This window comes from Argiope bruennichi, chromosome 10 (assembly GCF_947563725.1).
Source record: "Argiope bruennichi chromosome 10, qqArgBrue1.1, whole genome shotgun sequence".
Taxonomy (NCBI): Eukaryota; Metazoa; Arthropoda; class Arachnida; order Araneae; family Araneidae; genus Argiope; species Argiope bruennichi.
In genome coordinates, this window is record NC_079160.1 from 58217522 (window position 1) to 58244731 (window position 27210).

Sequence of the window (27210 nt, forward strand, 5' to 3'; positions counted from 1 at the left end):
CAACCCAAACTTTTAATACAGAGCTCGTTTTGTATCAGAATCCGTTTTATTCAATGCATTCAAAATTCAGTCTATTATAGATATAAATATATAAAACTCCTGAAATTTTAAATTGATTTTATTAATTTAATAAAAATTTCATAATATGCATGTTGTTTGTCCTAATTTCAAAATTGTTTATTTTTCAGGAAACTCAAGTGTAATTACCAACGAGATTTTACGTGCTTCCGATTCTGACAGCCCAGATAACTTGCTAACGTATTCAATCATTTCTACTCCTACATCAGGCCAACTTCTTTTATTTCGTAATGGGCAGTTCAAGACTCTCTCTCCTGATACCTCGGGTTTTAACAGTTTTATTCAAGAAGATATTGACCGTCAGTATCTCAAATATCAGCACAACATTAACAATCCGACCGGAACGCATTATTTCAAATTTAATATTAAAGATCCAGCAAATAATACTCTTATAGATCAAACATTTTTCATCACTATTTCGGGTAAGTTTTAATTTTGTCTTTCTTTCCTCTCTATGTTAGATGTATTTAATTACATAAAGAGATGCATAACGATCTTATCAAAGTTATAAATTTAAGATTTGAAAGGAACAGATGTATTACAGTAAAGAATTGCGCATTTCTCATTTATACGTCGTTTTATCACAGTTCCGATTCATTTGCCACCATTATAAAGATAAAATAATTCGTTTATACGATGAGTATTCGGTTGTACGTCGTTTTCTGCCTTTATAATTTTTCAGATTTTCAGCTTCATGCACGATTTTGTTAAAAACAGAATTTTTTCCCTAGAAATCCAGAATTATCCGGAGTCGCAGTTGCTTGGTGGTACGGATTCGGCCTCAGAGCGGTAGAGTTCTAGGTTCGATATCCAATTCCGCTGAAGAACCGTCTTGTAAACGGGTCTGGTGAACGTTAAATCCGTAGGGGTCAAATGCTTTCCTGCTGGTATAGCGTAGAAATTTGGAGAGGGGAGATTCCAGCTCAGGTGTCGTCCTCGTTTTCTGACCGCGGTTCAAAATGACGAGGTCCGTCCCGAAATAGCCCTAGTGTTGCTTTAAAATGGGACGTTAATATAACTAAACTAAATTATATATAGAATTTTCCTTTCTCGTAGCCCCCAGACCACTACCATCACCTTTTTTATGCATACAGTTATGCTATTTATCAATAATATGCGTACCCCTATGCTAACATATTTTCCAATCCAGAATTATTTTTTTTCAAGTTATATAGTCAATAGAGGGTCCTAAGAAAATTGTGGCAAGAGACAAACATCTTTTTAGGAATTTATTTTGATTATAAATTAGAATGCAAATTTTTTGTAAATGTAAGAATTTAAATTCTAAAAATAAATTACTTTAGTAATCTTAAATTTTTTATAATTAACTTTTACGAATTTTATTTCATTTTGTTTTTTTAACATTTCATTGATAAAGTAACATTCAGCAACTTCATTAAGATTTCTAATTACATTTTTTTAAAATTATGATTGCTCGAATATTAAATGGAAAATTTCAATTCAATTTCAATTATATTTATATTGCATAAATTAGCAATATAAATGCAAGCAATATTATCATTTTAAATATAATGTATATTATTAAAATTTAATTGACAACTTTACTTTAATGAGAATTTTTTAAGAAAATTATTTTTTATAATATGGAAGTCATTAATCAAAACATATTTTATCTAATGGTTAATTAAATTGATTTCATTAGAAGTTAAAGAAGCAAATTTTAACAATAGTTGTTAAGCAGATACCTCCATTTTCGAGCATGTGTTGTTTTATTTGTAAACTAGCCGCCTTTGACGACCAGCCGGTTCGCCAATCTTAATGTTTGTTAAAATTTTAATAATTAAATATTTTATGCAATTCCTACTTTAATAGCTTCTTCATCAAAATATTTTAAAACTTCAAATTTTTATAGTCATATAATTCACTCATAATATTATAAAGGCCTTCAGTCATAACGTAATATGTATCTCTCTCATTTTCTGTTAGCTCCCGTAGAATTTATATTTTAATTAAAGTGGAAAGGATTAATCTGCAATTAATATAATAATATTTTTTACTGAAACAAAGTATTTTTTTGTAATATGATTACTGAAAACAGTCACTGGGCGTTTAAACTTTATGGGCACTAAAGAATATCTTTCTTAACTTATGCAATATTTCAAGAATTTGTCAACAAAATTTTCTCAGATTCATCATGACCAGATCGATTTATTAACAATGTTTAATTTTAAATTCATCAAACACTAAGAAAATAAAACGAATCGTTTAAAATAATCGGTTGAAAACAGGTTAAAAAAAACTACTTAAAAAACGATGGACTTAAAACTATAAGCATATACAAAAAATATATAATTAACATAAATACACTTTAATTACAAAAGCATGCAACTAATCTAAAAATAATTTAAATCATCCGTTGATAATGGTTGTCATGTCAACAATCAGAACACAATGCGCATGCGTGAATTTTCAACGCCAGTTACGGTAACGGAAATGCGTGAGTTTTTCTACGCCAGTTGGGGTACCGCTATGCAGATTAGAAATTTTTGATTTCCTTTATTCTGTTTTATTTTAATTCAAAAGTACTTCAGAATGAATCTGAAAGATCGATTCATTAACAATGTTTAATTTTAAATTCATCAAACATTAAGAAAATAAACAGAATCGTTTGAAATAATCGGCCGAAAAATCTTAAACCTAGCCTGATTACTGTTGAGAAAAAAAAACTGAACCCTTACTCATTTGGCGATGGGGAAAATAAAAAGATTTTTTTATTTATTTTTTTTGCGGGAAAGTTAGTTTTTAATTAATAATTTAGATTCTAATTAAAAATTCAATAAAGGGACCCTAGGTGCACATTTCCGACCTCCAAGGTATACATGTACCAAATTTGGTAGCTGTAGGTCAAATGGTCTTTTCTGTAGAGCGCCAAGACACACACATACACTCACACATTGAGCTTTATAAATAAGTATAGATTAGGTTATTAGTGTTTATTAATATGATCTAAACAGCACTCAAATATAATTTATATTTTCCTCTCTTCTTTTTTACTTTTGTTCTAATGCGAAATTGATCTTTCTTTCTACAGAGGACATTTTTCCTCCAATTATTACACGAAACTCTGGTTTAAAAGTGAATGAAAAAGGGCAAGGATGCATTAATGCTGAAATGCTAGCTGCAGTTGATGAACATCAGAAAACTTTAGATTTAGTCTTCTCAATTGTGTTGCCACCTTCACTTGGTTACTTAGAACATAAGCATAAGAGAATACAACCTTTAAATACTTTTCTTATGTCTGATTTAAAAGCTGGAGAAGTCTGTTACACACATTCATCTCTGACTTCAAATTCATTAGATAGCTTCACCTTCAATGTCTCAGATGGAAGAAATTCTGTAAGTATAATTTTTTTAAATATGTTTACGGAGAAAATTTTTATAATGTATTTTCTGTTAGGATCACAGCAGAAAAATATTGTTACTGAAGTCCGTAAAGTCCACGGGTTCGTATGTAGTGGGTGTATGGTGTAAAACAATCAACAGGCCTCAATATGAATTAACGACGTTTATTAATACAGAGATACGAATACATAAACGATAAAACAAAGGCCGAGACGTACACAAGTAACCCACAGCAGCACACATAGAACAAATAGCAGCCCACAAGTAGTAATCGATAGCTAATAAAACCTCAGCACACATAGTGGCCAGCAGTAGGAGGGAATCTATGTAGCTATTCTCTAAGGTCTCTCCAAACGCCTGCGATTCTCCACTGTCTCCTCGCTTCATCTATATCCAACTGCCGACTCACAACTATACGACTGGCTACTCCACACACGACTCAATGCTGCTTCTACAATAAACTCCAAGATTCGGCTCAGTGCTCAATTCAGCAAACGCTTGAGATCCACACAACATCTGCACTTCGTTGGAATAATCCAACTGATCCGCCATTTACTCTCTATACTAATAAACGACTTCTCCCTTCGGCTTGGACTGCCCGCCTTTTAAAGTTTCCGGAGGAGGGCAGAGAAGGTTTTCCAACAATCAAGTATAGCTCTGTTCCTATTGGTTCTATCACCAACATTCTTGAAGATTCTAGTATCATCCATTTTGTATCACTAATCCGTCGCCAAGCCAGTGGGTCACTCATCCGACATCCGATCAGCATCCAATAAAGCTGATTGTGAAATGGTCTTTTCCTGCGATAGAACTAGTTGTACTGAGAAGCAACATTACAGATTCGTAACAATATGTTATGCTGAAATAAGATAACGCATTTATATTTTATTATTTAATTAAATGTGTGCGTCTGCTATAAGCAGAATAGAACATATAGATAGGTGAATTATTCACAAATTTTTCTTGTATGCTGGATATAACTTTAAAATGTTGTTTTTATTTCATTTATGTGTATAATATGAAATTTTAAAAAATGTCATTCTAATTATAACACGTTGTGAATTCATTATAAATTTATTTCCATTTAATTAATATAATTCTCAATCAAAATATTAAAAAAATTATTCAATTTGAAATTTCATTTTTCGTCTAAATCTTTTTACTTTAATTATTATAATTAATTAAGTATAAATAATAATAGTTGTCTGTGTAGACTATTTATATAAAAATCATCTTTAAAAAAATCTAAAATCGAAGTAAAATTTAATTAATATATACATATATTAATTTTTTCTTGAATTTTTTTTGGGGGAAAAAGCTTAACAATTGTCCTGAATTATATGTACTAAAAATCGATCAAAGAAAGATCTTCTAGAAATTAAAATAACAATAAATGTCGAAGATAGAATGTATCATCTTAATAGGAAGTTAAATAAGTTGGTATGTAAAGGGGTTAAGCTTATTTTTATTGTGTTTAAAATTAATTGAAAATGTTTTAAATCGAAAGTCTTTAAACTGTCAAACTGTCTTTATTATGGAGATTATTTAGTTATTTTTAAAATCATATTTGAATTCAGGTCTTTACAAATACTTTTTTTACTACAAAATACTTGTTACATTTTTTGCTTAATCATATCTTTGCTTATTCAAATCTATATTATTTATAAAAATTAGATCTTTGGCATTTATTTTGGGATTTGTATCCTTTTTAAAATCATCTGTATGTCTTTTATAAAACAAGCACTCTATTTAAGCACTATCAAGTTAGGTTAAAATTTAAGCACTTTTTTCCCTTGTTTTATAATTAGTATTATTGACTTCGATGAACATTACAAAAATATATAACATTTCATTGTCTAATTTTCTTTTAAATTTCCTAATTATTTCTAATAATTGATTTTGACAGGTCTTACAAACATTTTACATAAATATTTCTTCTGTGTATGATTCCTTGCCAATAGTAAAGTTGAGTCCTTTGAAAATCAAAGAAGGTGAAGAAAAAGTGATTACTGAATTTGAAATTGACATTTTTGATAAAGATACACAGGTAGGAATAGATTGAGGCTTTCAAATGCTTTATTATTTTTATAATGTAAAATATCACTAAATCGGTTAAAATGTAATTAAATTGTTCGTAATTAGGGATTGCAATACCGGTATACCGGGATACCGAATACCGGTATTTTGAGCCATTTTACAATTTTGTAATACCGGTATTCACAAGTTTAAATACCGGTTTTTCGGTATTTACTAGAAATTTTTAAAATTGTCTCCACTATATGTTCCGGGATCGCGAACATAGCAAAATAGTATACGTTTTTGTTTTTATGTCTCCCTAACGTGCGAAATTAATTAGCTAATTAATCGCTTAATTAATTACTTAAATCTGAATTAGCGAAACATGGATTATCCCTGAAAAAAGATATTGTATCCATAACGACTAATGGAGCAACAGTTATGAAAAAAGTTGGAAAGTTGATTGGTGCAAATCGTTGATTGGTGCTATGCTCATGGAATTCAATCAGGAATAATAGATGTATTATACCAAAAAATTTAAGAATAGAAGAATCCAAATACTGTGGATATAGAAACTTCGGATTCCGACATTGAACAGAGTAAGAGTGAGAGTGATATTGACAATGAAGATAATGACAATGTAATTGTTGAAGAAGATATTGCTAATGAGGATGAAATATTAACCCATCAAGAATTGCTTCCTATAATTTATAAAATTCGAAAAATTGTTAAGATATTTAAACTTTCCCCTACAAAAAATGCAATATTACAAAAATATGTACTAACTGAAAATAAAACAGAATATATGTTAATAATAGATTCTAAGACATGTTGGAACAGTTTACTCCTAATGATGGAACGATTATTGAAATTTAGAAATCAAATCCATAAATCAATAATCGACTTAAACCTGTAAATTAATTTTTCAGATAGGGAATTGGACTTAATATCCAAAGCTATATCTGCTCTACTTCCAATAAATCTGACTACAAAGGTATTATGTCGGAGAGATTTTAATTTATTAGCAGCTAATGCAACAATAAATTTCATGTTGCAGTCATGAAAGAACAGCACACATCACTATCTGAAGAATTATATATTACAATGAAAAATCGCACAGAAGAAAGGCATACCGAAATAGAAAATGTCTTATGGTATTTACATAATTATAATGATTTTGAAAATAAAAATGAAAAAGAAGAAAATAAAATAATATTCAAATCTGATTAAGTTTATAGTAAATTTTCTTAACATTTTTTACCCACAAACCTATCCACATTAAGAAGAATTCGGTTCAGTTCTTGAAGATTATGATGGCACTAATGTCGATAGTGAAAAGGAATTGTCTCTTGAACAAAAATTAGATATAGCGATAAATAAAATTAAAAAAAATTCAACGAACCAAAATACAATACAGAAAACAACTATATCCAAAACCATCCGACAAGAAATTGATCTATTTGAAGATGAGGGATTTAGAGGTAACTACTTGGAAAAAGTATATCGCACATTGCTAACAGTACCACCAACTAGCGTAGATGCCGAAAGAGCGTTTTCGACAGCTGGTGATTTTCACACAAAATTACTTTTCAAGCTTAAAGACAGTATAATTGATACATTACGTTTTTTAAGAACACATTTCAAAAATTTGTAATAGCACCACAGACTGAATAGTGATATTTACACTTTTTTTGTGATTTAAATAAATAAGTTGTTCCTTTACTTTTTTGTGATTCTTTATATACTGTTATAATTTATAAGTTACATACTACTTTTTGTGATTTTTACACTCTCTTATAAAACTGCAAAATAAAACAAAAAAACACCCGTGTTTTCTTTCTTTTTCTAAAATTTCTAATACCGGTATTAAAACCGGTATCCCGGTATTAAGATCTAAAAAATACCGAATGCCGGTATTGAAATTTTGGTCCGGTATTGCAATCCCTATTCGTAATATTTGTATTTATGAATAATTAATCATTTAGTGGATTTAAATATACAAATGTCTATTTTTCCATAATGATTGCTAAATTAAAATTTAAAGCATAAAATTATTAAAAAATATAATGGAAAATAATATATTTTCACTTTTAAATTTTTACAGTAAATTATTCTTCAATTAAAATATTCTATTGATTATGTGACTATAAATTATTCTTTTGATTGGCCATAATTTTAAAATTCATTATTGAGAGTTTAAAATAAAATTGGAGTTAAATGAAAATTTTAAGAGTAAATATATGTAGTATCCAAACTGTTTCATTTTTGTCTGTATTATTCTGTAATTATTAATACTCTGTATTGTTTTTTTTTTTTTTTTTTTTTTTTTTCCATCTTTTAGGATCAAGATGTTATAATTAAAGTACTCAAACCACCACAGCATGGTGTTCTAGAAAATGCAAATAACTCAGTGATTCAAGTCTTTTCTTTGAATGACATTAAACATGGTCATATAAGTTATTCACATGATGGTTCTGAAAGTGTGAATGATAATTTTACTTTGATCGTTTCTGATGGAATCAATAAGGAATATATTTTTATCAGTAACAATCAGAAAAATATTACATCAAAGAATCCCATTGTAAGTATTTGTACATATTGTTTTTTTAATACATTTGATTTAATTATGACAAAGAAATTGAAAATGAATTCATTTCAAATCTTTATTTTTAAAAAAGCTGCTTAGCATTCATTTTTTTAACATAAATAAGTTGTATTTAATTAAATGGTTCATATGTAAAGTGGTTGGAAAGTCAAAGCCTATCAAATGATCAAAGTGATAAAATGGTATTTCTTGTTTAATCCCAAATTGTCTAAAAATAACCCATAATCATCCATACAAGAATTCATTGGAAAACATTCTTTAAAGGTGCAGATTCATTTTTGTATCAGAAGTATATTATTACATTTTGAAACTCTTGATTCAAGGTTAAATAATGTAAAATCAATATTATTACAAACTTATTATTTAATGTTAAGACAAAAAATATTATATCTTATTTACATTAACAGAGATAAAATTCTGCAGTCAGAAATAATTTAATAACTTATCCCTGATTGCATGACATGTTTTTGTCAAAGGTTATTTTTGTCCCCCTGATTATTAATTAAACAAATATTTAATATACCAAAAGTTTTAAAGTAGTATAATTTTTCACACACACACACACAGAGAGAGAGAGAGACTCAAAAACGCAACAAGTAATTTCGGATCAAATCTGTAGGAAGATTGACTGTTTACCAATCTAAATATTTATTCGCGTATGAATACTATCATATTCGTAACCAGCTAAATGAACCAATTTTAGCATATGATCTTTATTCTGGAATTAAAGCTACCTCTAATTGCTTACTATACTCATCATTTGAAAAGGCTGTTTATAAATGTTTAATGTGTAGTCTTGACATTGAAACCTTAAATTTGAATTTCGAATTGGATAACTAGAAGAATTTCAAAATGCCTGATTATTTTCATTATATAAAGTTAAACATCAGTTTGTATAAACATTCAAAAGAGTTTTTTAAAAAAGAGCACTCCTATTGTTTGAACATATAATGCATTTCAGCTCATGAGCATATAATGCATTTCAGCTCATGCATTGCAGCACAATGGATTTTCTGTTAATGATCTGTCTCAACTACAATGTATTTATTTTGACTGAGAGAGAAAAATATGGTATCTATTAAAAAAAATTTTAATTCGTCCCTTTTTTTACCAATACACTTAGGGAATTTCAAATTTTTTTTAAGAAATTTGAATTATTTGTCTAGTATATACAGGGTGTTTATAAAGTCTCGGACCCATTTTGATGTTTAATAACTCATAAAATAATGAAGATATAAACAAACTTATGGCATTTATCGATAAAATAACTCATATATTTTCCTTTTCAGGTTTGAATATTTTTACTTTTGTAAATATCGTCTGCGCGTGTGGTTAATTTCAAATAATTTCATTTTCCAGTCTAAATATCTGTACTTTTCTAAATATCGTCTGCTTATTAATTGCATTTTTCTCTCTTTTGTTTTTGGCAACTATTGCTATGTTATGTTTACTTTTGATGTGTTTGTTCTATGCAGTACTTTTGTATGTGATGTTTTATTCGAGCGGATATTAATGAGAATGCATACACCACAAGAGAAAGCACAGATTTTATGGTGGTTCATAGAAACGAAATCGATAGTGCAAGCACAGAGAAATTTCAGAATTTACCAAAAAGATCCTCCAACGTTTTCAGGAGGAGAGTGTCGAACATTGATGACCTAAAAGCCAGAATTACAACCGCAATAGGCTCTGTGGATGCCGACATGCTTGCCGCTACCTGGTGTGAAATTGACTATCGACTTGATATTATCCGTGCGACGAAGGGGGCACACGTGAAAGTTCATTGACAAGGGTCATGAAACTTTTTGAGTCTATTTAACCATTTATGTTATTAATTTTAATCTATCTTTATTATTTTATGAGTTATTAAGCATCAAAATGGGTCCGGGACTAAATAAACACCCTGTATATATATATATATATATATATATATATACACACACACAAAAGCAAAGTAATTTAACTGATAAGTTTTTATTTATTTATTTTTTTAAATTTTAGAATGGTATAAAAGTGGATTTTGTGCAATAATATATTCTGAAGTTATTGAAAAAAACTTTTTACAATTTTGATTAAGTTATAGTTAAAAACTTACAAACATTTTGAAAAAAAAAATGATAAGTTTTTTAGTAAACACCCATCATTTTAGGTACCATTTGCCAAATTTTGTAGCTATAGATCTAACAATCTGCTCTGAAGACAATTTTACATGAATTAAATCTTGTATGTCATATGTAATCTATAAATAGAATGCCAGCAAATAAGCGTTGTTTTTTTTTAAAAAAATTTGAGGCTGTTATGATGCATTGTCTAATGTTCTTTTATGCTTGCTGATTGCTCATAGAATAACACTAATTGCTTTTTTCATAAATTTTAGTTGTTTTCTTCTTACCTACTGTGCTTCTCTGTTACTTTGTGTGCTCTTGTTGCATATATTCCTATAATAAAAGCTTATAAAGATTCTTGAGTTGCTGTCATAATTTGTATTGTGCATGGCAAACAATATTGAGTAAGTTCTTAAGTTCTTTTCTGATAAGTTATTATTACTTCTATAAAAAATGATGAATATTTTTGACTATTGGATGATATGTTATTTTGTTCTAGCCACATTTGGCTACCAGCTGGTTCTTCGGGAATTGGTTGTGATTGATTTTAATTAAATCTCTTATGCATTACTTCATGTTCATGCTTTTCTCGACAAAGTATGTTTCACTGTCAAATTGTAAGAGACAATCGAAACTTATTATTTCAGTTGCCTTACACCTGCTCTGTTTGTGTACACGAACCTGAAATCGAGTTCCGTTACATCGCAGTGCCATTAAAAACTTAAGTGTTTTTATAATCTATTTCAAATTACAAATTATCTTTTGCAGCAATGTTATTTCATTTCTGATATCTCATGTGTAGATAATTAACATAATGTTTTTTTCCTTAGTTAACGCGAGGTTAATGATTTGACAAAGTAATGAAAACAATTAAATTTCATGCTGGGATGAAATTATCTTTTTAAACAATACAAAAAATATTTTACAAAGTTGTTCAAAAGTTAAGATAAACTTCCATCCAGCTACGTTGATATTATTTGAAATCCCATTTTTTTTTTTTTTTTCTAAAGTTTCAAAACATTATAGAAATCTGTTTTTTTACAATATTGTGTTTGAGCGTTACTACGAAGAAACTCCAAAATTTCGACTCAATTTTTAATTAAGATTATAATCAATATTCTTTACACATTATATATACAAAATTCTATTTTATTATTACTTGAGATTAACAAATGACTTTTGTTTTGTTTTGTTAAACATAAAACTTTTTTGTTTCCGAGAGAGAGAGAATATTATAATCTAATTCTTTTATCTATATTTATATTTGTATATATATTATGTATTATAAATTTAAGAAAATTATTTCAAATCTTTATATGTCTCTTAAGAATATTTATGTTTACATTTTGTAAATACATAATTTTTATTCAGGTATTTTCCATCAAAATCACACCGATTGATGATGAGTTTCCAAAACTTATAAAAAATGAAGGAATCAATGAATTGATACTACATGAAAATAAGGTAAGTTTTCATAAAATTGAAAACCCCAATTTTAGATTGTCTTTTTATGTGCGCCCATTTGAGATAGTGCTTGTAATCTTTGAAGACAATGACCATTATGCTACTGGGGTGGCTGTCGAGGTCGATGCCGAATTACGTTTAAAATAATTTTGTTAGTAGTTTTTGCTAGTCCGTTTTCATCATTGGCAATTTATCGTATGTCTTTCTTTTATAGATGTTATTTTTCTAATACAATTGAATTCAATTTCGGTGACATTGTGATATTTGCCTCAGAACCCGTTCTTTGTAATTTAAATTTTTCATGAAAGAAAGAAAAAAAGAGCTAAAATCATTGATTGAACTCAATTAAGGAAAAATAACTATGGAAGAAGAAGAATTTACTGTCATTTTTAAATTTTCTTTTTTTATTGTTTGAGTATTTTTAATAGAAGAAATGTGACTACATTTTTGACGAATTTTTAAAAAATGCTGAAAAATATATATGTTTTTGAGTTTTTTGCATAAAATAGATTGAAAAATATTTATGAAATTAATATATATTCATTAAATAAAATTAATATATACTCATTTTTTAAGAATTGGAAAAAAATGGGATTTTTTTCGGCTAAAAAGAGATATAAAACAAAAGCCTTATTAAAAGGTTTGTCAAACAATTTGTTCAAAATCTTCCAGGTAGCTTAAAAACTATATTATCTAGTTTCTGAATCAAAAAAAGTCTTTATTTCTATCTAATCTTTAAATTTTAGTTTCGATTGATAAATAAAAAAAATTTCCTTTTTTTTTTTTTTTTCACTTAGAGAAGCATTAGAACAACTATAAAACAATTCTAAATTGATAGATTGCTTATTGTGTAAATCAGGAGCTGCAGAACATATTGAAAAACAATTCTACTAAATTTGAACAAAAGATAAGCTCTAAATTTTAATTTATGAAGCTCTGCGTGAGAAAATTGAACCGAAATTTAAAATCCAAGAAAATAACACTTAAAGAATGTAAAATAGCATTAAAACTTGTATTAAGCAAATATAAAAATCAATGTAACTTTTCAAGGAATGAAATTATAAATAAAATCCAGATGGATTTGACATTACATGGGGTCCATTGTGTTATTTTTACCGAACCTTTATTCCTACAACCGTCAGTTGTAGACATATACTTCCACTTATAAAAACTTTCAAATCAGTTGAGTCGTTATATTATGGGTTTTTTAAATATTAAAAAAAGATGTAAACATTGTAAACTGGTCTTTTAATTGCGCCACTTATCCATAGTTATATTCGTTATTATTTTATATTATGCAGTGTTCATTTTCATTAAATATAATATAAAATAACGAATATAATATAAAAACATTGCATTGTATAAAATAGATATGGGTAAGAGTTTTTATTTTAAAATTTCAACTAACTCGGCTTATGTGTGATATACTAATTTTTATAGCCAGGATTGCAACTCAATTGGTTATATAAATTCTGATGTCATTTATCCCGTTCTTCCTAAGTAGTTTTGATATTTAATATCTATATTATTATATAATATTTTTTTTATCTAACATGGAAATTCTCATCAACTTAATCAGTTCAATTTTCAAGACAAATAGCTCTTTGCTTTTTCATCCTACAAAACGTTTTCTGTTATATTCATTAGAATGCGTTTAAAATTTTGCTGAACATAATTCTAGACAGCGTGTAACCTTATAATGAGTTAGATTTCTTGACTTTTATGAAAGTGATATCTTTATTTTAGGAAGTACTATACATTTTCTTTCTTCATTTGAAAAGTTTTTGTACTTTTGTACCCAATCTTTATTTTTTTAAAAATGGATGTACAGTACACTCTCGAGTATCCGGTTCGCGACTATCAGGCCTAATTTTTTTTTTAATAACGTAATTAAATGAAGAAGACAAGACACTGTATTGGCAACATTGCCACAGTATTAGAAGCAGGTGTCTGCTGCGGTCATCCTAGGCGTCGTGTGCAAAATACAAGTTGTGACAGAAAAAGAGCAGCGTTCTGCTCGTTGTTCACTGTTTCTTGTGTATAACGGACCTCCATTGCTGCCGCTGTTCCTGATTATAACTGCACAGTATGTACAGTATTCGTAAATTGTTCTTGGGGTATGATGAATGTTTTTTTAAGAGTATCACAGTAAAGCTTCCAAAATGGGTAAAATAGGGGAGGGGGGAAATTGCGTATTATATTTATGTTAGGAATTACAGAATTTATGTTAAAATGTGAACAGTTTATATCCTTTAACTTACTGTTTCTCTTATAAATACTTGGAACATGCAGCGCAGTATACAAACATATATAAACTACCAGTACAGAACCTTCTACTTTAATTCGACACGTTATTGGCAACTGCTTCAGTAATTCACCGGGCCGCTGCCACGTTCACGTTCTACGTGGCTTGAGATAAATGGAGGGCTTAGTACTCGATAATAAGTGAGAAAAATAGTTTCAAAACAGCAAGTTTTGTTATAAACACTTTATCTTCTGGTATTAGTGGGCAAAGAAATGAATTCATAAAATTCCTGCCTGTCCGGCTTTTTTGTTATCCAGCCTGCCCGTCCGTCACATTAGGCCGGATACTCGGGAGTGTACTGTATAGATTTTCAAATCACGGCTACTAAAATAAATGCTAGATAAAAATAACATGTTGCTCTCTATGTACTTTTTCTTAATTTATTTCTGATTCTGAAAATTCCATTGTAAATTATCACTAAATGATTTATGCACGTTTCATTACAGAGACTGGGTGTTATAACCAATGATATGCTGCTTGTTGAAGACTTAGACACAAATGATAGCAATATCGTGTATGCTATTACGTTGCAACCACATCTGGGATTTCTACAACTTTCCTCAAAACCGGGGGAAAAAATATCACATTTTAATCAAAGTAAGAAGATTCTGCTTGCTTCTGAATAAATTGCGTTTTTTAAATCCATTTTTATATTTCTCATTTGTCAGAAATTGGGATTTTAATATTTCGAAATTTATCCCTAGATGTTAACTAGGGCCATAATTATCAGCTGAAGAACCGAAAAGTGCCCAAGTGTCCCGCATTCAGAGATAGCCGATTGAGGGACATTAAAATATTGATTCTTTTTTTATATATAAAGTAGATATTTTATTGATAAAAAAAATGAAAATAAAATTTCGCTAGCTACAATATTTATATTTTCAAGACGATAAATTATAACTAGTTCTAATTAAATGAAAGTGATCTCTGCTATTCTTGGGTGACTTATCAGATTTTGTTAACACTGCCACCAGATGGCAGCGAATATTAGATGAAAAAATACGATGCAAAACGATATTAGGCAGAAATGGCTTCTTAGATTTCAAATATGAAATAAAATATGTTAACTAATTTACGAGTACGCATTTCACTTTTATTGCATATATTACAATTACAATCTATATTATCTCAAATAATTTCGGAAATTATATATATATATATATATATATATATATATATATATATATATATATATATATATATATATATATATATATATATATAAAGATGATAAACGGGGATCAAAAATAGCATAAAATTGCGCAACTAAGGGATATTTATAAAAAGAATTTATGTATATGAAGCTAGGCTAAATTTAAAAAATTGTCAAATAGAATTTTAAATAAAGTGACGAAGATTAGGGAAAATAATAAAGAGTCCATTATTATCTATTGCCCCATAACCTCTAAACTCTTGTTAACGCCCTGAAATTAAGAATAAATAATATTAAAACTACATTCTTTTATAATTAATTGAAAACCTAATTCAAGTTTAAAATATATATTGTTTAATATGAACATCATCAATTGCATATTTTATCTTGTAACTGTTAAAAAATTTAAGCATATCTAACTATTATTTGCTTAGTTTATAAAATTCTGATTTGCAGCATCTATTATTATAAAAATCTTCAACATTTTCTTTAAAAATTGAAATTTCTATTATATTTATTTATTTCTAAACTTCTGATAACATATGTATAATTTCTTTTGTTTTTTAGGGGATATAAATGATGGAAATGTGCAGTATGTATTAAACAATGACGATTTTGTGTCCACAAAAGACCAATTCATATTTTCAGTTGAAGATACCAAACCAAATAAGATGTTCAATAACATATTTAAAATTGAATGGTCTCGTTTCAACTTGAATGCTTCATTTTATAATGTATCAGAAACTGATGGATTCTTAGAAGTTTCAATATTACGAACTGGGAATCTAGAAAAAGTAAGTAATAAATGCTGTAGTGGCTTAATTCGTTTTATAAAAATGAATAATTTTTGCAATTACTTCCAGTTAATTTGGCTGTTAAATTTTATGTTAATTTTAATAAAAATTTGATTTTTACAAAGTTTCCTAATTATTTTTATTAAAATTTTAGGATTCTGTTGTTTCTTGCAAAGCTTTAGAACTGAATCCTCCTGCCTCCAGAGAAAATGCACTTGTTCCTGTAGCAAATGAAGTGAGTGAATCTTTTTATGATAAATTAAATGGTTTTGATTATATATATATATATAAATCAGATTTTAAAATATCATATATATATATATATACAGTACACTCCCGATTATCCGCGGAATTGGGTGGCGTGGTCGCCGCGGATAACAAAACTCGCGGATAATCCGATAAAAGCTAAAAACGGGTATAGCAAAATAGAAAACAGTTATTCCAACTTTGAAAAATCGTTTTATGTACAATAAAACGCAAAATAAACAGCAGGAAATGTTTAACTAACGCTTAATATTTTAGTATATCACTCAAAACTAACCTAAAATGCATTTTGTTAATGAAAACAGAAAAGTGCTTTGTACTTACGAAAGGCGTCAAGGATACACAGAAAAATGAATACATATGTACTGTTTTAATACTATAATGTATTATGTAATTACAAAAGCATAACTGTAAAACTACACCTTTTTGAAGAAATCAGTCATTTGTGTTTACTTCTTGCTTTGAAAGCATTTTCTCTTTGCTTGGAAGCAAAAAAAAAAAAAAAAAAAAAAAACTTATTGGGGCAGGCGCGGATAATCGGGAGTCTACTGTATATATATATATATATATATATATATATATATATATATATATATATATATATAATGATATTTTAAAATCTAATTTAAACTTAATTTCCTAACTTTTAACTCAATTCAGCATATATTAACTTCATTCTAAAATACTTCTTATTTCCTGAACCTATTCCACTTTTTCTATTAATAAATGCAACAGAAAGCTCTGTAAAAATGTTTTCGTCAGCGGTTCCCACGCTCCAAGTGAAGAGATAAAAAATTGCTGACCTAAACAAATTCTTTTAAAAGATCCCTATGATTCCCTTGCCTGAATTCGACACGTGTAGGAAATCCCTATTAAAATCTCATAGCGTGAGAAAATGCAGAAGTAATCATTATTATTGAGCGCATGTTGAAAATAATTAAATAAAAAAGTGGAAAATTGGATCAGGAAATAAGAAAAAAACATTTTAGAATGTAGTTAATATGGATTAAATTAACATAAAAATTTCAAAATTAAGTAAGACTTAGATTAGGATATATATATATCAGTCTACCTCGCAACACAAGAGCAAATAAGAGAGAAATTTTTTTCCTTCAGTGATTTTACTATGAGAATTTGATAGGGATTTTTTTTTCTCCTTGTGTTGATTTAGGAAAGGAAATCTTAAGTATTTTTAAAAGAATGTTGCAAGCACTGGGTATTTTTATCAATTCGCTCGGAATTTGAAAAAATGCTGAAGTTATCTGTTTTCTAGACGCGTGTTAAAAATAATTAAATAAAAAGTGGAAATAGATCAAGAAATGAGCGAACATTTTAGAATAAAGTACATATGGATTAAATTAAGATAAAAATTGGGAAAGAATATAGGATTTATATTAGATTAAGAGATGTCATGACATATATATGTGTGTAATATATTTTGTATATATATCTTGGAGCAGATTCCTTAATTTACTTGTATTAAAGTTAAGAAAAACGAAATTTATATATTCCCTGATACAAAAACAAAAAACAAACATATAAACTGGACTGTTCAGTGTAAAGGAAATAAGTAAAAACTAAAGGGGATAGTCTTCCTGAAACTTTCTGAATACTCCTTAAGGAAGGTACTATCCCTTTCCTCTTGCATAAAAGTTATGGACCTCAGGCAAAGTCGTGAATGCCACAAATGCTCAGATTTTTATTTTCCCTCGAATCACGAATGGTCAGATTTTATTTTAAGTTTCCCTCACATGAGCATTTTGTTTTTCATAGTATAGTGTAAAAAGAAGAATATGAATTTTAGATGTCTGCTTGTTTTTTTGTTTTTTTTTCCGAATGAAACCAAAATTTGATATACCAAATTTCATTCATCTATACCACTTCCTAGATCGACGGTCTGTCAACCCTTTGATAGATTTGGTACAAAATTTAAAACTGATATACTCTTTAGATGTTAAAACTGTGTACCATTTTTTTTTTTCATTTAACTTTTTACGTTTGGTAGCTAGCGTATTCAATAGTTTCCAGATATATATTTATTGTGAATGGTTTTTGCTCAAAATTTGATAGAAATTACAAATTTGGTTGGAAGATCATATTAGAATCATATTCTTCTAGCTTGACCTGGGAGTTATAAAAAAATTATCTTTATTATATACGGTGACATAATTTTTAACATTATATTTACTGACCCAACCAGTAAAATATAATTATTAATGTTATTTCAAGCTTCTTTTTTTTTTCAATGCATGTTTATGCTAATCTCTAATGATTTAGAAATTAGCTTTAGGCCATGATTACAGTGGATATTTTTTACATAATGTAATATAGAATTATAGCAGCAAATTTTTATTTGTGAATATCTTTTTCATCCCTTTAGATTCTCTTTACTAGTAATACTACAACAAAATATTGCATTTTCAAACTGCATGATGATTTAGAGTTTAGTGGCAAGCGAGAATATAATGTAATTATAGAATCCACTTCTTTACTTGGAGATCCTCATGTTGCTGCTGTTTCTCTCTTCGATGAAGAGGATGGTAAGTTTTTTTTTTTTTTAATATGCTTAAAATATCAGGTTTTTGCTTTAATGAAATATTTTATATGTTTTAATGATTTTGTGAATGCTATTTTTTTAACTTGAACATCCGATTCATCTTTGATTAATTCTCATTCTTTTGTCCATAAGAATTATAATTATATTCATATTGCATTAATTATATTGATATTGCAAAAATATTCTTGTCTTACAGAACCAGTCTTAAGCTTTACAGAAAGAATTTTCAGAGTTAATGAAACAGGAGACTATTTTCATTTCCCAGTAACTCGAAAAGGTAAGATGTTTTGCACATAAAAATTTAATAAATTAATGATGATGATGATTTCGTGTCCGCGTTACTTCGGAAAGGGGGTGCAGTAGTAGCTTCTGAGGGTAAAGACCCCTGAGCACCCGAGGGCAGAAGTCTGACTTCTAGCTCATATGAAGATGACACACACACATTCGCTTTCACAACCCCTTTTTACAGGGGGGCACATTCACACACCTCACAGATAGAACACAGATGAAGAACAACCATGTCCGAACCGGGATTCGAACCCGGGACGCCTAGATCACGGGGAGGATGCGCTACCCTTATGCCAGGACGCCGGCTGTAGTAAAATAATAAGTGATAATTTTAAATTTTATTAATGAGATTAATGGGCTTTATTTGTAAGTGTTAATATTAATTTCCTTTAAAATTATGACATCAGTATTTGGAACCGACAACGATAAATTTTATTATTTCCTACTCATTTGAAAATCGTTATACTTGTGGATATTTATTTAATTCTTACAAGGGTTTTTTAGGGGGGGGATTACAGTATTGAAACAAATAATATTAACAGTCATGATACGCAATGCATCATACATACGTCGTTTCATACATATATCTGCATTTGAATTATCAACATTTAGACTGAGCTAAAACTACAATTTAATAATAAAATAATAATATCGATCTATTAAATAAAACAGCGGAAATGGTCTCCCCGAAATTTTCTTGCATATTCTCTAATATAGGTGTCATCCCCCCCCCATCTTGTGATCCTTGGCAATTGTGTTGGATATTAATTCTTCGCATGCAATTAATAAAACCAGAAAATCGAATTGGTAATTTAGACACAGTATTTATTTCCAACCGATCGAACTCAAAATTTTGGTCAAAACTGCCATTGTAATCCCAGAATCACATATAACATTTCATATATCATTGCATTTATATATTTGTGAGACTAGACTAACAGTCAAGTCCTTGAAGAAATTGGATCCAAATTTGATAAGTATTTAAATTTTAGATAGTAAATTTTTGTACCAAATTTTACCTATCTAAATCTCTTCGTTTTGTAATTATTGTATTGTTTAACTTCGTAACCAGGCTCTGAAGGGAGGCTTCTTTAAAATTAAATTGCTGTATAGACTATATACCAAATTTCATCCCTGTAGCTCAAAAATGTTTCTTAGTTCGTATGTTCGCAAGCCTACAGACAGACATAATACTAAAAATGTGTTTTTCGGAGGTTTGCCTCGTTGAAATCTCGAGCTCCATTTTTTAATGATGTCAGTACTTCCTTTACAAGAAAGTAAAAATGCAGGCAAAAAACTCTTCTCAGAATCAACTTTTTTCGCATCTAAAAATAAATAGATTTTGGAAAAAATTGGAAAATTTCTTTAAAATTGTCTGATGATATGAATATAAAACGAAAAAAAAAAGTATTATTTTATTTAGTATTTAATATACATTAAGCAAAGTATTTAAGATACATTATTTTAAAATAACATGTTAATTATTTTGAAAATAGTATTTTATAATCTGCACATTATTTCAAATGCAGCATTATATATTTATTTTTACTGCTTTATTATACAGGGTGTCTCAAAAACCTTGACCGCGGCTTTTATTCCTTAAATATTGATCATAGACATATACTTTAAATTACACAGTTGCGAAAAAAAAAGGTGCAAAATGTTATTAAATCGATTAAAATTTTCAGGGGATTAAACTTAAAGAAATACGAAATTTAAATTTTTATACGGACCCCGTACAAAAAAATTTCACAGTGAGTAAAATGTGCCCCATCCTTTAATAAAGTCATGTACAAAATTTCAGCAATTTATCATGAAATCTCTCAAATATATGAAAATGCATAAATGCTGACTTAAACCACTTTCGATACCTGGATATGAGTTCGCAAACGGGAAAAATCAAGTCGGATGTTCGTGTTTTAGGGGTCGTACACAAATTAACAAAGAAAGCAATGATTGAATAAATAAATAATTTTGCTATTTATTGGTTCAAAAGTATTAAAAATTTGCAGAAATAATAACTTAAAAGAAATATTGCATAACTTAAAGGAAAGATTACATAAGTTTTTTTTTAAGTTCATTGACTGTGCTATTTTTAAGTTGGGTTCTGCAATTCATGATATAAAATTTCAAAGTATTTTTCAAGAAGCGTAGTTTTTAAAATTTGTATTTAAAACTAAAGATATCAAGCATATGTTATTTCCTTAGGATACATTCCTGTGTCGAGTCATCAGCAGTGAAGTTGTAAACATTTGCATTTTAATTTGTGATTGACCCTTCACCAATTTTGTTTTAACATATCTTTGAGAGTTTTCATGATAAAATTCTGAAATTTTGTACATGACTTTATTAAAGGATGGGGCATTTTACTCACTGTGAAATTTTTTGTACGGGGTCCATATAAAAATTGAAATTTTGTATTTTTTAAAGTTTAATCCGCTGAAAATTTTAATCGATTTCATAACATTTTGCACTTTTTTTACGCAGCTTTGTAATCTACAGTATATGTCTATAATCAATATTTAAGGAATGAAAGTCGCGGTCAAGGTTTCTGCTACACCCTGTGTAAGTTTAATGAATATGGAAACACTAAACATTTAAACAGATCAAATTGCTCGGATAGTATAAGCATGTAGTAAGGCATAATTAATATAAATAAACAAATAATTCACTTCCTTTTTTTTATTTTGTTACTTTTCTTCCTTCTTTTTTTATTGATTATTGCTGTTCTTATTATAGCTGTTTTTAATCTTTTGGATTTTTTTTAGTACCATTCTTCTTCAGCTTCCATTTTGAAAAAATAATTACATTAGAACAATTATAAAATATAGTGTTTCTTTTCCTTTTTTCCCCTTCCTTACTAATGGTTCACTTCTATTTTCAGGTGATCTAAGGCATGAACTAAGTGTTATGTGCACCACTGAAAATTTGACAGCACAGGGAAGTAGTGCTTTTGGATTGGAAACGGGTTCAGATTATAAAAGTCGTCCTGCAGATTATAAATCTTACATAACCTTTCCCGCTGGAGCGTCTGAAATTCCTTGTAGCGTAAAGGTATAGATTTTAATGGACTCAGTACATACTTTAAGAAAATAAACCACTTCTAAAGTTTCTAAATTAGAAATTTACATGATTAGAACTATAAAAAAATAATATTTCAGTTATTCTTTGATTTCCTTGAAAGTACGAATCAGTTTTTAATCAATTTTAATTTTACATTGAGACTTATTTTATAGTCTGTGTATTTTCTGTAGCCGGTTCAAGGTCACATTTTCTACTGTGTTACTGGCACCAGACACCCAATGATGAGGTAGAAAATGTGACCTTGAACCGCCTACAGAAAATACAAAGACTATAAATTATTTCATATTTATATGTATATCCGATATATATATATGTCGGATATATATGAGTAATCAATCTAAAGTAAGAAAAAGTTTGAAAACGAAACTAAAATGAAAACGAAACAAAACAGTTTCGAAATCGCAACTAAAATTTATTACCTATTTAAACTAAAACCAAAAAGGAACTTCATAGTATTTAGAGAGCGCAATTGCAGCTACTTCTAAAACACAGATGAATTGATACAAAAGTATTAGAATCAAGTTAATAGGAAAAACAAAAACCAAATAAAAATTAAACCAAAAAAATTATTAAAAAATATTAAAAAAGAATCCGGCCTGAAGACTTTTTCAAGGGTCACCCTCAGGCAGGGATTCAAATAAAGGGATTTTTTCTGTGAGGACATACAGACATTAAGTCTAATAATGATTCCTCGTGACCCGAAAATCCCCCGAAATTATGCTCAAGAGATATATACCATTTTAACAGAAAGGAAATACAAAATAACAAATTAGAAAAAAAACCACAAAGTAAAAATACAATAAAAACAATAACAATAAAAACAAAAACTGAATTAAAATTAAAAACGAAAAGGCCAGAACATACCATCCAACAGTGAACGAAACTTTAAACAATCGATTGTGATTTCCTGTTTTTGAAAGTTAACGGTAAATTATGTAAACAGAGGTAGGCACCCAGCGCCATCTATTGAGTGATCCAATATGCAAGTAAATTTCTATTTTTATTTAAGCCAAAAGATTAATCCCAAACCATACCTTGTTTAATTAAAAAATTGACTTTACAGTAATTTCTAGGAAAATCATTTTTAATTAAATTTTTAAGGAGGATATTTGATGCTTCAATATAAGAATTTTTATTATTGCAAACCCTTTTGATCCTGTTAACTTGTGAGAAAATAAGATTTTTGAAAATTTTATATATGTCGGATATATATGTATATATGTCGGATATATATGTATATCCGACTTATATAAAAATACATATCTTTTCAAATGCATGTATTTAAATTTCTTTCGGGATATTTTCCTAACTCTCATTCCAAAAATTTGGTTTGAATTATAATTATTCTTATATTAGATTTTGTACCAGTATTTTATAACTAAGAATCCATTAAAACTTATTTCAAGCTGGAGTTCCTTTTTTTTTTTTTTTTTTTTTTGGTCATGCAAAAATTTATTTATTTATGAATTTATTTAGAAAATACTTATGTATATTTTTTTGTATATAAAAGGTATCTTTAAAAAATGGAACAAAGAAGTTATTTCACTAAATATGCACCAAGACATATATTTCCAATTACAATGTATCATTAAATAACATGGATAATTGTATGTAAACATTTTGGCTTCTGTGAACACTGACAATAAAACGTTTAAAAAAATTAAATTTTTATACGACACTGGTATTACAAAAGTGTTAATTAGTAAAATGTTTTCTTCTACTTTTATCTATGCATACACAGAGTTCCATATTTCTGTCTACAAAATTTGCAGAGATATTCTTATTTTTAAATTTAGAAGGACTGATCACAAATTTAGACATTTATTTCAGAGAAGTAAATTTATTCAATATAGAAAATCCCATGTAAATATTTATCGAATTGTACATCATCCAATCATCATGACTTCAAAGAAATTTGTTCATCACGAATAATGTTGTTCATTTTGATTGTTGCAACATCAGCTTTATGAAAAAGGGAAGAATAACTTTGAAAAATTTAACATCTAATGCATCTCAGAGAAGTACTGGAATCCCGAGCAAGAAAAGAAAATTCTTTCCTCGTATTTGTATGCTTTCTAAATTCTTTCAAAATCAAAAATAAGGAATGTTTAGACTGACATTATTGTCATTCTAACAATAATGTCAGTCTAATTATAAAAGAAAATAAACATCATTTCCTGAATTGCTGGTGCTCTTCTAAAAAGTGTGTTTACAGAATGATTTAACAATTATAAAGTACAGAATCCTTACTTTCCCAAAGTGGAATGAGACGTTACACACATGAAGCAAAAAGTGACATTCTGGCTTTTTTTTTTTTTTTTTTTCCATTTATCCTTATGCTGGTTTATAAACCGTCAGTTCAAAACTCAACATTTTAAAATCAAAAATATAGAGAATACTTCAACATAAATGTTATTATCCATTAATATTCACCATGGAATCCATAGACTGATACAGCAGTTATATGGACAACTGCTTATTTGACATCTAGAATTTTGCAACTTGGTCTTACCGTAGGTAAAAACCTTATAAGTTATTCTTTCCTGAAAAATGCATTTTGGACAAGCTAATTTTTAATTTTTTAATCGAAATAAAAACGTTAATCTTTAAAATTATCACTTTTGGAACTGTAACTAAAAGATGAATTGGTTTTGGCTCTATAAGCTCTTAAGATCATTACCAATGAATTAAAAAAAAAAGTGTCTTTATATCACAAATGATGAAATGCCTCGCATATACATAAGTATTGTTTAATGGGTGTAATTTTGTATACATGTTGAAGATGTTCATTTTGAACAATTTTTTAAGCACTTTAATTAATTTTCTATTTAACCATTTTTTAAAGAATTATTTTCTATTTCTGATTCTGCCCTTTTAATAATTTTTCATATTCTGTATATCATCCCTGAAAATTACCATTCTCCCTCAAATACAGTTGAGAAGTATAGATAGTCCATAAATTTTCCTGTTAATATGTCATCAAATTTTACAGATAAAATGAAACTTTGCATTTGTAGTGAAAACTTATAAGCCAGTTAACAGCTACGCTACCCGAGCAATTGCTTTTGTATTGTGATCATGTTACTGGGCTGCGAACCACGAGGTCACAGGTTCTATCCTTGCATCATCCCAATCTGCCACACACTCTTGTAAATGTGTGTAAGAAAAACAACTTACCCATTAACTCTTTTTTTTTCAATGGGGACAGTATAAAAATTAAATTTTTATAACTCTTTGTTATTTTCATCTACAGAAGGTACATTTGAGTACCTTATTTGTTAAAACTTTTCTCATTAAAAGTACATGTCTAATTGCAATAGTTAAGGAGATGAATGCATGTTCCACTTTTTGGAAACTTTACCTGCATTCAATTTCTTTAGAACCATTATCACAACTACCCCATATAATTCAACAACTACCAAAATTACAGGAAATAAATAAAATTTCTAGTGCATTAAGTCCATTTTTCTTTCTCAAGAAAAAGTATGCTTGATTTTTGGTTTGTATTGATAATTCTCTTATAAGATTTATATTAGGAATATTTTAGAAATAATGTTCATGTTTATTCCTCCTAATTACATCTTATTTTTTGATAAATATGTTATTTTGCATTTATTGAGTTATACATCCTACGTAAATAAAATTCAGTCAAATTTTTTAGTTATTGAGCTTTATTTTTCTGAAGTTAAGATTCAAAATTGCTTTATTTTGTTTCAGATTATTGATGATAACTTATATGAAGAGGAGGAAAGTTTCCAATTAATTCTGTCTAATGCTCATCCTTTTGGTAAACTTAAGAATGATATCATAACTACTGTGATTATAAATGGACCTAATGATGGTATAACTCATTTTTTTTTTTTTGTCTTAAAAGAATGATGCTGCTGTATATTAAAACTTTGCTTAGTCTCAAACTTTAAATTTTTTATTAATATGCTTTTTCACACAGTTCCTAGGGTGTCCTTAAAAAAAGAGCACCGTGATATAATTCAGGGGCAAAAAAATATCACTGTGACTATTTTACGAGAAGGAGTTGACGTTTCTAAAGAATGTGTCTTATTTTGTGGAGCACGTTTATCAGCATCTTCCGAAGAGAATTTGCTTTCTCTCCAAGAAATTAAGTTTCAACCATATGAAAAAAGTGCGGTAAGTTGTTATATATATCAAAACCTTCCTCCGTTTTAGGAATGTATAGCTTGTTGTAATTCATGCATTAGTTTTAAATATATTTAATGGGAAATCAGGAAATTTTCATTCTATTACAAACTTCAACGTTCAAAAAAAAAAAAAAAATCTACAGCTCATTTTATTATGGAAAAATGGAATGCATATAAAATCTGTTTATTTAGTACTTCTTTCGAAGTAACTGTTCTGAGCTGTTATGCACGCTTTATCATTTTCTATTGAAAAAGAATATGAGAGATTTTTTTTAAATATTCCTATAAATTATTTAAAATAGAGTTGAAAAAAAAGGAATTTATAACCAAACTTATGTACAATCATGGTTATTTTTCGACGCAATCGTCGGGAAGATTCAGAAATTTATTATGTCGGTGGATCAGGTTTCTGATCCCATATTCAAAAAATGTTGCCACCAATGAAATGAAAAGGGCCTCATTGTTCCTGTGAAGCTCCTCATTAGTCTGGAAACTTTGGCCTATTAGCTACATCTGCCATTTTGAGAAGGGATGGGAAAGGAAAAAAAACCATTCGTCTCTAAGTCGTGTTCTCGATGAAGGGGAATAAGGAGGCAAGTCTGTAACAACAAAAGATTTTGTTCAACGAGATTTATCGCATAGCCCAAGGAAAATGAGTGATATAGTTCAGCAACGGATTGTAAAACCCTCCGCGCTTTTGCGCATGCATTAGAATGGGTTTAATTTTTCAAAATAGAAGTGAAAGGAAAGATGAAAGAAAATGTTTACATTTACTAGTATGTGATATGGAAAATCCAATGTCAAAGGGAATACCGGAAATGCACTCATCGTTCCGCGTCTCACCCCTTAATGAGATGGAGTCGTTGAAATGCGGTCGTCTCAGAATCCGTTGACGAACTATACCGGAAACACGAGCAACGAATTGGCTCACCATCGTAGCAAAATGCTGACTTTGGAGAGTGAATGTTTAGACATTC

General features: G+C 28.6%; 1 protein-coding gene across 1 annotated transcript in view; it reads left to right on the forward strand.

The window, feature by feature from the left end:
* The window catches only part of LOC129987994 (extracellular matrix organizing protein FRAS1-like), a 71700-nt gene that overhangs the window by 11228 nt on the left and 33262 nt on the right, over window positions 1-27210 (forward strand). The window contains exons 7-19 of the mRNA XM_056096059.1: window positions 189-500; window positions 3131-3435; window positions 5348-5488; window positions 7799-8038; window positions 11539-11631; window positions 14383-14533; window positions 15657-15883; window positions 16038-16118; window positions 18528-18687; window positions 18901-18981; window positions 21877-22046; window positions 25794-25917; window positions 26026-26222. Coding sequence (XP_055952034.1) covers window positions 189-500; window positions 3131-3435; window positions 5348-5488; window positions 7799-8038; window positions 11539-11631; window positions 14383-14533; window positions 15657-15883; window positions 16038-16118; window positions 18528-18687; window positions 18901-18981; window positions 21877-22046; window positions 25794-25917; window positions 26026-26222 — 2282 coding nt within the window. The remainder of the gene's footprint in view (window positions 1-188; window positions 501-3130; window positions 3436-5347; window positions 5489-7798; window positions 8039-11538; window positions 11632-14382; window positions 14534-15656; window positions 15884-16037; window positions 16119-18527; window positions 18688-18900; window positions 18982-21876; window positions 22047-25793; window positions 25918-26025; window positions 26223-27210) is intronic.